The sequence below is a fragment of the Gracilinanus agilis genome, chromosome 5, assembly GCF_016433145.1.
Source record: "Gracilinanus agilis isolate LMUSP501 chromosome 5, AgileGrace, whole genome shotgun sequence".
Classification (NCBI taxonomy): domain Eukaryota; kingdom Metazoa; phylum Chordata; class Mammalia; order Didelphimorphia; family Didelphidae; genus Gracilinanus; species Gracilinanus agilis.
The window spans coordinates 55,444,651-55,457,100 of record NC_058134.1 but is presented as its reverse complement, the minus strand read 5'-3'; the positions used below and the strand labels follow the sequence as shown (position 1 = coordinate 55,457,100).

Sequence of the window (12,450 nt, the reverse complement as noted above, 5' to 3'; positions counted from 1 at the left end):
GGGAAAACTGCAAAATGTAGACTTAAGCTTCCAAAACATAACATAGGATGCTATTAGAAGCAAAGGAAAATAACACAGCTCAGATTCCTTCTAATTATTACAGTAATATAGTAGAAGGTGAAAATTGATGGCCATGTTGATGACACTGAATCAACTGGAGTATTAAATTATATCCATATTTGTCAAAGAATTCTTGGTAGAAAAACTCATTTTAGATGCATCTCCAACTGCCCTTTGGACATCTCCAGCAGGTTATCTCACAGATATCTTAAATTCACTCTGTCCAAAACTAAACTCATTATCTTCTCCTCCACACCCACCAAACCTTCCACTTTTTCTAACATCCCTTTTACTCTAAAGAGTGCTACCATCCAGTCACCTAGGCTGGAAACCTTGATCTCATCCATCACTCCTCATTCCCACTTAACTGACTATCTAATCAGTTGCCTAGAATTAGCCTTCTTGAAACATCCCCGATCCCATGTACATCCCCTTCTCTTTTCTGACACTTGATGCCACCTTGGTGTCACCTCACTCCTGGACTACTACAGTACCCTATTAATGGGTCTCCCCCACCTCAAATCTCTGCCTAAACCCCAGTCCAGCTTCCACCCAGCTATCACATCAATCTCTCAAAAACTCATGTCATATGCTTAACTCCAGTGGCTCCAGAAGCAAAATTTAAAACCACTGTTTGACTTTTAAAACCCTCTGTAAGCTCACCTCTTCCTACTTGGAGTTCATCTCAGTGGTTAGACAGACAGGATAGCTGAATGAGAGCAAGCAAACAGGCAGCTAGCTTTTGGTTATTGGCATGCTTTTGTTTGCCCAGGGACAGAGGAGCAAATTGAGGGAGAGGGTAACCTGTCATCTTCTTAATATCAATGACAGGCAATTCCTTAATTATTAAGCAAAGGTGGCTTTACAGGGATTTTATTTGTTCCATGATAGTGGAGAAGGCAGCTGGACTCAGGTTCCCCCTAGTGAATAAATGGAATGATCTCTTTTGCTGCACACCCTCACTCTAAGTCGTGCAAAATTCTTCCTCCTGGAACGTTATGATTTCAGTAATGAGAAGCACATGCTTTTAATATACAATTCATTAATTCTTTTGTTCCCCTTAGAGTTGTTTTCTTATACAAGATCTCAGAAAGTTTGGGAATGTTTCTGCCAGTAACTAGAGGATTTTTGTGTCACAAAGCTGCATCCAGCTTTATTCTTTGAGTGTAAGAGCATTTTACAGACGACTTATGCCAGAATAAATGATTGTATCCACCAACTTGCTTTCTTCTCTCAAGGCCCTAAAGGGTGGGTGCCTTGATTACACTTCCATTAGGACATCACTCTCATTCCAACCCTGCCTTCCTTAAGACTAAAGGTTGTCTGATCTGATTAACTCTGTGGTTGGACCTTTCTTTGGCTTTCCTGCATTCATTTATTCTATTCCCAAAACAGAATGCCTCTTGATAGAGATTCACCCCCCCCCCTTTTGACATTCTGACCTATGATTTCATTGCTGTATAGAAATATCATTGAACCAGATAACCAACTTCTTTGTAAATTATACTCTTCGAGGGTTTCTTAGACCATTAGTAGGTTAAGTGACTTGTCCATAGTCACAAAGTCAATATATATCAGAGATAAAGTTTGACCTTAAGACTAGACCTTTAACCACCATGTCCTATGCCATGGGATGGGGCAAGGAGAAGGCCAGTATGGGGGTGAATAAGTAAAATACAAAAGAAATATAATGTATGGAACTTCTCCTAGAAGAGGTTCTTAATCTTTTTTTTATGTCATAGACCCCTCTGGGAGTCTGTTAAAGCCTATGTTTTTAAAGACATAAAGTAAAACACAAGGGATTACAAAGAAAGCCAATTATATTGAAATACACTTACCAAAAAAAAAATTTAACGAGGTTCATAGGCCCCAGGTTAAGAAGCCTAGTTCTCAAAGCTTGAATCTAGACAGAATAATAAAATAAGTACATATGAAATAGTTACATAATAATATCAATACTTCAAAATCCCTTAATTCATGATGTAGTTATTCCTTTCCCAGCAAATCACAGCCCCTTAACACAGACATCTTCATGAGCTGCTATGGCAAAATAAATAAATCCAGTCTTCTTTCTGGTGAGGAGACTCTCCATACCTAGTTAGCTTGGTCTTTGGGTGAGTGGACAAAATCTTGAAGACTTCCCATCTTGGTAGAACCTCCCAGAAGTTACACTATACTAAAGAAGGCTTTGAGAACCCAGAGCCACTTCTGCTCTATGATGTGACATCAGAACAGGATTCATATTAAAAACAGCATGCATTGTTTTATAGGACAATAATAGAATTCTATAATAAATTATATGAGTTCAGAGAAAGAGGAAGATCAGTGCAGGCTTAAGTCCACTGGAGAAGATCTCACAAAGGAAGACTTTGAAAGGTAAGTAGAATTTGGAAAGGGATTATGGCATTCCAGCCTGGGGGTATAGAGTGAGCAAAGGAACAGAACTGTGAATCACTGAATCTTAAAGTGGATAGGACCTCAGAAGCTGTCTAGCCCAATGTGCATTTTATCATCATAGATTTAGAACTAGAAGACATCTTGGAAAACATCAAATTCAACCTTCTCATTTTACAGATAACAGATCTGAAGCACATAGAGAATTCATGTGATTTGCCCGGGATCACACAGTTATTTAAATATCTAAGGCAGAATTTGAACTCAAACCATCCAGATTCCAAGTCCATCAACTCTAACCACTGTACCAGCAGCCTGTATAACAAGGAATCCCTTTTTAATAGCCATTATCAATGGTTAGCTAGCCTTTTCCTAAAACCTGCTTATTAGAATTCTTAACCAAATAAAGGATAGAGAAAACATTTACAAAAGGTATTATTACTGTTATTGATAATAAAAGATAATTAGCTACTTCATTAGTCAGCAATAATTTATTAAGCATCTACTATGTGCCAAGCTCTATTTCAGTTCAAAAACAAAAATCAATCAAAATAAATGTATATAATCCTAAGAAGGCATTTATAACAAATGTTAGATCAAAAGTTGGTAACAGAAGAAATTTCCTTCCACTGATGAATGTATTCTTTCATCTAAAAACTGAAGATAAATATTACCATTCTTTTTTACCTAAGGTACTTCTTTCATTGTGTTTTCACTGTTAAGTGAAAGAATCAAAAGTGTTTAACTAACCATATACCTTCCATGTACAAATTACAATAATTTTAAGTGAGGAAAAAAGTATTTTTGCTCATCTGAGTATAGATTTTGGTCTGAGTGCAATTTCAACTTTTAGTCATGGTAAGCAGATGGTATCCAATTACAGATTTTAAAATAGTGTTATTCTTATAGGTAATAAATTTAGGGCTTAGAAAATTTAGCTTTCCAGGCAAGTGATCTCTAGGTACAATGTTTTCCCCAAGAATTTTTCATTACATTCTCGTTGGGAGGATTTACATGCCAGAATTTATTTACAGGAATCTTTTTTAGTTCCAACTAAAATAAATTCTGCCACTATTTCTCAGAAACAGGTAAAAAATGCTAAAGCAATTACAAAATTCACCAAAGGATGTATTTCTCTCTCATTTTTGTATATTTTTATTATAAAGTTCTTAAGGTGGTTAAACCATCTGTTCAAAAAAAGGAGTAGAAAATACTCATGATCATCAGATCTCTGTGAATTGTGGAAATAACATGAACCCAAGAAAAAGTGAATAAGAAATTGATTTTAAAGGTATCACATTTTAGAAAAGAAATGAATAAATTGGAGACTTTTGAGAAGGTGATTCAGAGAGTATAGGTCCTCAACATCATGCCACATGAGAACTGGTGGAAGGAAAAAGTGATGATTATCCTGGAAAAGAGGAGGATTGGGGGAATGGAAAAAAAAGATAACTGACTTGAGATATTTGGATATTTGTCCTGGAATAGAGGGATTAGACTTGTTCTACTTGACACAGGAGGACAAAACTAAAAGCAATGGACTGAAGGCATAAAACAGCAGATTTAAATATGATATAAAGAAAACTTCCAAATGGAACTATTCAGAAATGAAAATGTCTGTCTCTTTGCTTCCCCCCCAAAAAGAGATTTTCAAGAAAAGATCAAAAAGTCTGTGGTTTGGGATATAGTAGAGGGCATTTTCAGAAGGGATGAAGATTGAACCAAATAGGCTTCAGTATTTCTTCCCAATATAAGATCCTGAGAGTCCTCTTTGTTTACTCTCCACTGCCTTTAAGGTAACCTTCAATCTTAGTTCTTGGGAGACTAAAATATTCCATGATTTGCAATAAAATAGCAGCCCTCGGAAATATTAAAATGATGGCCTTTTTTTTTTCAGGAAGGAACTTTGGGTTGTTAAAAGCATGGTTGAATTTCCTAAAGAGAATGTATCCCATTCTCATCCTTTATTCAGTTCTAGGCTGGGGCTGGACTCATTGACCATTTGCATTGTTGATTGGAATTGTCATCCAATTGCAAGTCACAGTTTCAACAAGAAACATTCTTCCTGCATCCCAAGGAAGAAGCTTACATCCTAATAGGACAAGATAATAGATATTAAAAAACAGTGGCCAGGGAGGGTTCTCTTGGTTGGGGAAGTCATAAGGATGTGAGTGGAGGTAGTCAATTAACACACTCTCTCTGTCTCTCTCTCTCTCTCTTCCCTCCTCTCTTTCTCCCCCTCCTCCTTTCTTCCCTTTCTTCTTCCCTCCCTTCTCTGTATGTCTCTCTCTTTCTCTCATTTTGATTTGTCTGTTTTTTTAATTGAAATTCCTCCAAATCTAAGCTCAAGATATCAGTAGTTTGGGAAATTGAACGGGAGGGGCAAAAGGAATTACAGAGGAGGCTCTTGCAAATTTTGGAGGTGTGCCTCTCCTTCCCCTTTTGTTCAAGTCCTGGTTAGGACTTGGAGGTGCTTTGCAGGAATTGGCAGCATTGATACCAGGCACCTTTTTTACAGACTGCATTTGAATGTTGCCATGGCAACATGAAGGCACACCAGAGCATCCCAAGCGCCACAGGAAAAATCCAATGGAAGCATCCACAGCTGTGCCAAAGACAAGAGTCTGGAAAGACAGAAGGTTCACAAAGGTTGAAAGTTTCAGACCCACGGTCAATGACAGATGGCATTTTGGCTCCAAGCTATGGCTATGCAACAAGCTATTTTAGGTAGCACTAAACCAGGGGAATTTATGCATTTCTATTTCTTTTTAAAAATAGGTTGGTGTTTTTTAATTGGTGTCTTTGTCTTTACATCATATTTATTTACAAATGTTATTTCATTTGATCCTACAACAATCATATAAGGTGGATCCTGTTAATAGCTCCATTTTACAGATGAGGAAACTGAGGCTTAGGAAGGTTAAGTCATTTACCCCACTGGGGTTATAGAGCTAGTTAAGTATCTAAAGTGGAATCTGAACCTAGGTCTTCCTGACTCCAGAGCCAGCACTTTATCCACTAAAGCACTTAGTTGCCTTTACCTCCTTGTGACAAAGAAAAATAATCAAAAATATTCACCAGATATGTTACCAGATATGACAGTATACAGGGCTTCTGGGTAGTGCCATGGATAGAGAGCCAGACCTGGAGAGTCAGTAAGACTTATCTTCCTGATTTCAGATCCAGCCTCAGATACTTACTAACGCTGTGACTTTAGGCAAGTCATATAACCTTATCTGCCTCAGTTTCCTCATTTATAAAATGAGATGGAGAAGGAAACGGTAAACCACTCCAGTATCTCTGACAACAAAACTACAAAAAGGGATCATAAAAAAATCAGACTCAACTGAAAAACTATTGCACAAGAAAAAAATATTTATTCCTGGTAGCCCACCAATGCCAGTTTCCCCTCACCTTGAAGGAGAAGGTATGTTTCATAGGATCATAGATTTAGAGACTGAAGGGGTTTTGAAGTCATCAACTCTGACCCCTTCATTTCATAGCTGAGAAAACTGGAGTCCAGAGATGTTTATTTGCTCAAAGTCATTAATCTCATCTCCAGAACCTTCATTGGTTCTTTGGTGACTTGGACTTAGATGTAATTTGAGTAATCTTTTTATTTCAATTGTCTTAACAATTAAATCATAATAATAATAAAAATAGCAAATTTTAGCACTAAAGAGTTTGCAAATATTAACTCATTTTATCCTCAGAACAGTTTTAGAGGTAGGCACCATTATTCTCTGTATTTTATACATAAGGAAACTGAAGCAAACAAAAGTAGCCTAACCAGAGTCACACAGCTAATGAGTATCTAAATCTGGATTTGAACTCAAGTCTTCTGATTTCCAGGTTGAGCACTACATCCACTATTTATTTCACCCCACATCTGTATCTTTTTTTAAAATGTCTCTCATTTTTTCATTTCTTAAAAGATAAGACTATTCTATTACATTCATATACTATTGTTGTTTCTGCCATTTTGGTTTCGACTTTCTTGCTACCTTAAAGTTTGCTCCTAGGAATGTTTTGGCTAAATTGGATCCTTTATTTCCTGTCTTTGACTTTTTTGGGAGTATAATTCTAGTCATGGGGGTCACTGGATTAAAGGTTGTGAGCAGTTGAATGTGTCTCTGAAAATACAGCTGTGGTTCTAAGAGGTGGCCGAATGCTCAGGGTTGGGAAATATTTGTTCATGGTTCACTTACTTTGGTGGTTGAAAGTGGGACAGAAGAGACAGGGGGATGAGTGGACTCAGTCTGCCTTTCTTGTGTTTTCTTCAGATGCTTCCATTGCTTGAGGGTAGTGGTACCCAAGTTGCTAGCTCACATTCCGATTCCACATTGATAAATAGACTTGAACAGATTCTCCTCCTTCAGTAGACATATCCCCGTACAATTGGAAGGTACTATGAAAATTTGAGTTTTACAGAAAAGCTTCTCAAAGTAACAGCCTACAAAGGATATGCTGCTCAAACAGAGAACAATGGCTTAGACTTTCATGACACAAAGCACTGTACATGCTTGGGTCTCATTTGGATCCTCCCAGTAGTCCTGTGAGGTAGCTATAAAAGGGGTTCACAGGGAGGCTAGAACTGGAAGAGACCTTTGCCATCATTAAGCCCAATACCTTTATTTTACCAATGTCTGGTTTGCTCATTATTACAGTGTTTAGAGGCAGGATTTGAACCCAGTTCTCTTATGACTCCAAATCTAGAGCCTTCTCCATTATACCACACACTGTCTACCATGTAATTTGGAAAGTAAGGTCACATATACAATTTAATTTAACTTATCTAATTCTAATCTCAGCTTTGAGCCCAGGTCTCACATTAAGCTATAGGGTTACAAACAAAACAGCCCCTGCTCTCTGGGGATATTCTATGGATAGGGGTGAAATATCACAAGTAATTTCCTTCTCATTTTACATATGAGAAAACTGCATCAAACAGGGTTCAGTGGCTTGCTCGGAGTCGCACAGCTACTAAGTGTCAGAGGCCAGATTTGAACTCAGGAAGATGAGTCTTCCTGACTCCAGGCTTGGTGCTCTGTTCCCTTTGGTGCCACCTGCCCCAACAACAACAAAAATCTGCTATGTGCCCAGGCACCATGTTAAGCACTAAAATTGCAAATAAAGCAATGCCTGCCTTCAAGGTGCTTATATTTTACCAGGCAGTGGCAGGGTGAGGGGTAAAACAACATGTACAATTTACTCTACTGCCTATGTAGTATAAATGAAATCACTTCTCTAAAGTATTCTGTAAACCTTAAAGCATTGCAGAAATATTTATTATCTATTATTGTTATAGGCCATTATAATAACCAGAAGTCTATGGCCTTGAAAAGAGGCTGTGGATCTCTTCATTAAGGAAAGGAATCAAAGCTCTTCAGAGCTAACACTAAAAGGGATCCCTATGGACTGCCCCTTGCCACCTAAGACCATAATTTTAAATTTTAATTAATTTAATTTTAATCATCTTTAGTTATAAAATATTATGGATATAATTCTGTTGGGGGGGACTTTATCCACTGAAGTCCTACTCTGGTACCCCCTCATAGCATGAAAATTTTCCTTTTTTGCTAAAAATGTGGCCACAAGCTCTAATAGGTCCCACCAAACTTCAAGTCCAGGTACAGAATGTCCATTGTATGAGGACAAAGGTGCCCCATCACTGGCTTGGCCACACACTGGTGAATTTTTTAGCCATAGCATCTCTCAGAAATGGTCTAATCAATTCTGAGGGACTTATGAGAAAGAACACTATCCACATCCAGAGAAAGAACTGTGGGAGTAGAAACACAGAAGAAAAACAACTGCTTGATCACATGAGTTGATGGGGATGTGATTGGGGATGTAGACTCTAAGCGATCACCCTAATGCAAATAGTAATAATATGGAAATAGGTCTTGATCAATGACACATGTAAAACACAGTGGAATCACTCGTTGGCTACGGGAGGGGGGATGTAAGGAGGGGACGGAAAGAACATGAATCATGTAACCATGGAAACATATTCTAAATTAATTAATTAAATAAAATTTTTCAAATTAAAAAAAGAAATGGTCTACTAAGTCATCTAAGGGGTATGATTTACATCCCAAGAAATCACAGAATGTTTAAGCACTAATGGGGCTTTTAAAATGTTTTCCCTTTTAAGCAACAAGATTCAATTTCATAAATTTGAAATTCTGCTTTGAATCCCACAGGAACGTGGCTGAAAAGTGGCTTAGGCCTCGTACAGCAGGAAGGGAATCAGCTGACTTGGACCTACATCGCCCCACAGTTGGGGTACTGGGTAGCAGCCATGTCTCCCCCCAACCCAGGTAAAGTGGAACAAAACCCTGTGAGTGTTTGTCAAGACCACATGCTTATTATGTGTGCAGACTGACTATGTGCAGGCTTCACATGACCAAGGATTCTTGCTGAATGAATGTAGGAAGAAAAAGCATTTGCTAAGACCTATGGTCATAGAGTAGGGAACACAGATGGAAAAAGGAAGATGATCCTTGTTCTCAGGAAGTTGGCAGAGAAAAGAAATTCAGCTCCAGGAGAGACTGAAAGGCTCAGAAGTCCTAAAAAATCAACTACAGGGTAGGTGGTCAGGTCTAGGGGTCCTTAGGTTAGGATGGATCCACAAGTCAAATGACAGTACCAGTACCAGAGGGTAAAGAGGCAACCTCAGCATGATAGAAGGCTACTGGTAAATGCCAGTGGTCTTCCATTCTCCATCACACTTGAAGGAATGCAGAGAATTTCCTATGTCTATCATGACTTTGGAAGGTGTTTTTTTATTTAATATGTTGAATTCTAAAGATAGTATTTTAAATCTATAGGAAAAACCCATTTTTCACTAGCATCTTGATAAAACTGGAATAAAAAATTATGCATAAAATGTTATTTCCTTTCTTACACTGTGACAACCTCTCTAAGAAATGCTTAGACCAAAGGCAGGAAAGGCACCAAAGGCCACCCTGGCCACCAGTTCCTAGTAGAATCCTTCAAAACATCTTTCCATTGAGCCATGTTGCTCATATGAGCATATGTTCATTGTTTCCCTCTTTCTTGAAAATGCTGTCTTCTGTAGTGCCAGTAATGCTCCCTAGCTCACCCCATCCTCTAATTAATATTAGCCTTTAGCATTTAAATCACATTTAAAAAATAAAAATGAGTTTCCCTTTGAATGCATATTACTTAAAATTTGGAGTTTGTTCTCTTAAATTTTTAATTGGCTTTGTATGAGAAATAAGCAGCAAGATTACATAATCATAGATTCAGCAGCAGAGGACGCCACAGAGACAAGTGGTGGAGAAAAGAAACTTGTTCTGTTTAACCCAAAAGGCAGAATCAGAAGCAACGAGTAGAAGATACAAATTGCTGATGTCAGAAATAAAGTTCCTACCGATTAGAGCTGTCCAGAAATGAAACAGGCTGCCTCCAGAAGGGGTATGGTCCCCCTCCTCATGGATCTTCAAGCAGAAGTGGAAAACCTTTATTTTGGATTAGATGGGGATTCCCTACATGTATTGGTTGGATCAGACGACTCCTGACATCCCTTCCACATCACAAATTCTGTGAAATTCAAAACTTTATTTTACAGATGAAGAAACTGAGGCCCAAAGGGGTTGAGTAATTTGCCCAAGTGACCTTGGATCATGGATTTGGCAGAACTGGGATATATACTCAAGTCTATGACTTTAAAGCAGTATTTTTTCCACTCTACCATTCTGCTAAATGCTTTCTCCATGTTTTAACTATGTCTATATTAATATGACATAAAGTATACCCAGAATGTCCCATTGTGATGTATATTAGTATCCCTTGATGCATATAAGTGATTGGTGCTGAGCAATTATTTGGACTGGTCTGGGTTCTTTCTGTTAATCATTGTGATCATAATAGCATTTGTTGGAGGGCTTAAGTTAGAGCCTTAATCTGCACGAGTATCAGGGCTTAATATAAACCTCAACAAAACTAAGAACTGAAATCCATGACCACTTAAGCCCTGGGATCCATATGCCCAGCATCCTAAACTTGGCTGCAGCCACATCTCTCTCATTCATTAGAGAGCTGTGTCTGCATTCCTGTTTTGAAAGTAGACATCTTCAGATGACTTGAGGCAGCTGGAGGTGCAGTGAAAAGAGTGCTAGGGCATGGAGTCAGAAAGATCCAAGTTTAAACCCTGCCTTAAACATTTACTAACTGAGGTGCTGGGCAAGTCACTTAACTTTCGTTTGCCTCAGTTTCTTCAACTACAAAGTGAAAATAATAACAACACAGTGAGTGATGAAATGAGATCATATTTGTAAAACTGTTTGCAAATTTTAAAGTCCTTATAAATGCTATATACCTTTTTTTCCAAAATAAAAAACAGGAATCTTTATCTTTAATATGTTTTTGAGAGTTGGAACACATACACAGTGCAATAAATAAAATTTTTAAATCCTAACATCAATTTATTTCATACATTCAGACTAGGCAGTTTATCTTCAGAAGAGAGGGAGGGATGGTATCCCACAGGTCAAATGAAATGATGTACATTTGACATTTTTTCAAACCTTATAGATATAAGCTGCTGTTGTTGCTTATTGTTCTACTGTTTTTGTAGTAGTTTTCCTACTGTTGTAATAGTATTTATAAAGTCCAGGACTCTACAGGTCATAGGAGCTTCATAAGTGTTTTTTTCAGTTGACTTTAGTTGGATATAAAATAAAATAATGAGAGGTTAAACCAAAGTAATCTTGGAACTTGTTTCCATTGATAAAAGCTCATCATTCTTGAATCCTGTCTGAGTTTTATTCCTGCCAAAGGTCTGCTCATATATAGTCAGTTTCTTGCCCTGAAAATCCAATATTTGACATTCTGACCTGAAGGCTGGCCAGTGAGCTTTTCTTATCTAAATAGGGACCCTTGCCATGGTTGTTCTAGCTTTTAAGTAGTCATCTTTCCAAAGGAATTATTGTCAGGACTGGGGTCCAGGGGCAGTGGCTGGGAAAGTGGTATTTAGGGAAGAATGAAGGAACTACAAATGCTCCAGCGAGATTAATCATTTTCCATTGAGTAACAGGTCAGTGAATTCTGCCCTCACATTTAAAGAATCCTCTCTCCTGACTCCTAGCTCAGGAGAGGCAGAAGCCACAGAGATCTCATCCAATTGTCTCTCTATTTAACATTTCTTACCTATTCCTAAAATGCCATTTTCTGTCCTTCCAGGTCCTATTGTAACACAAGACATTACTACATATCACACGGTATTTCTTTTGGCCATTTTAGGAGGAATGGCCTTCATCCTTTTGATTTTGCTGTGTCTTCTTTTGTATTATTGCAGGTAAAGTTTTATCACTTTGGCATTTTTAATTGAATTTTACTTGTTAAGAATCTTAAGAATTCTCTTTTACTAAATAGTAAAAATCTAATCCCCTGTTTCCCTTACCCCCAGGAGAAGGTAGAAGGGACAGGGTGACAGGGTAGGTTAGGGAACAAGTTGGGGAAAGATTCTAAAAGTTGATCCTTCCAACTAAACTTGCAAATAAAACAAGAAACAGAGTAGGAAGCTCAGTGCTGAGCCTTACAGAGGAAGAAATGTTTAAATAAGAGCTGGGGTAGGACTTAGGGAAGGGGTAGGTGTCATTAGATGGTTTTGATACAGACCAGTAGATTGGAAAGAATATTAAAAACACAAATCAAGGGGAGCTAGGTGGCTCAGTGCATCAGTGGAGAGCCAGGCCTAGAGATGGGAGGTCCTGGGTTCAAATGTGGCTTTGGATACTTCCTAACTAGGTGATTCTGTTAACCCCCTTACCACTCTTCTGCCTTAGAACCATTCCATAAGCATTGATTCTAAGACAAAAGGTAAGAGTTTTAAAATAAATCAAGACAATTACTATTTCAGTGTTTTATGTTTTATTTATATGTAAATACCAAATATATGTATATTATATAGTGATATATGTATGAATAATATATATATATATATATATATATATATATATATATATA

At 37.7% G+C, this 12,450-nt stretch overlaps 1 protein-coding gene across 1 annotated transcript in view; it reads left to right on the top strand.

Moving 5' to 3' along the window:
• The window catches only part of FAM171A1 (family with sequence similarity 171 member A1), a 183,865-nt gene that overhangs the window by 167,646 nt on the left and 3,769 nt on the right, over positions 1 to 12,450 (top strand). Inside the window, exons 6-7 of the mRNA XM_044677453.1 lie at positions 8,661 to 8,777; positions 11,665 to 11,779. Of these exons, the coding sequence (XP_044533388.1) occupies positions 8,661 to 8,777; positions 11,665 to 11,779 (232 nt within the window). The remainder of the gene's footprint in view (positions 1 to 8,660; positions 8,778 to 11,664; positions 11,780 to 12,450) is intronic.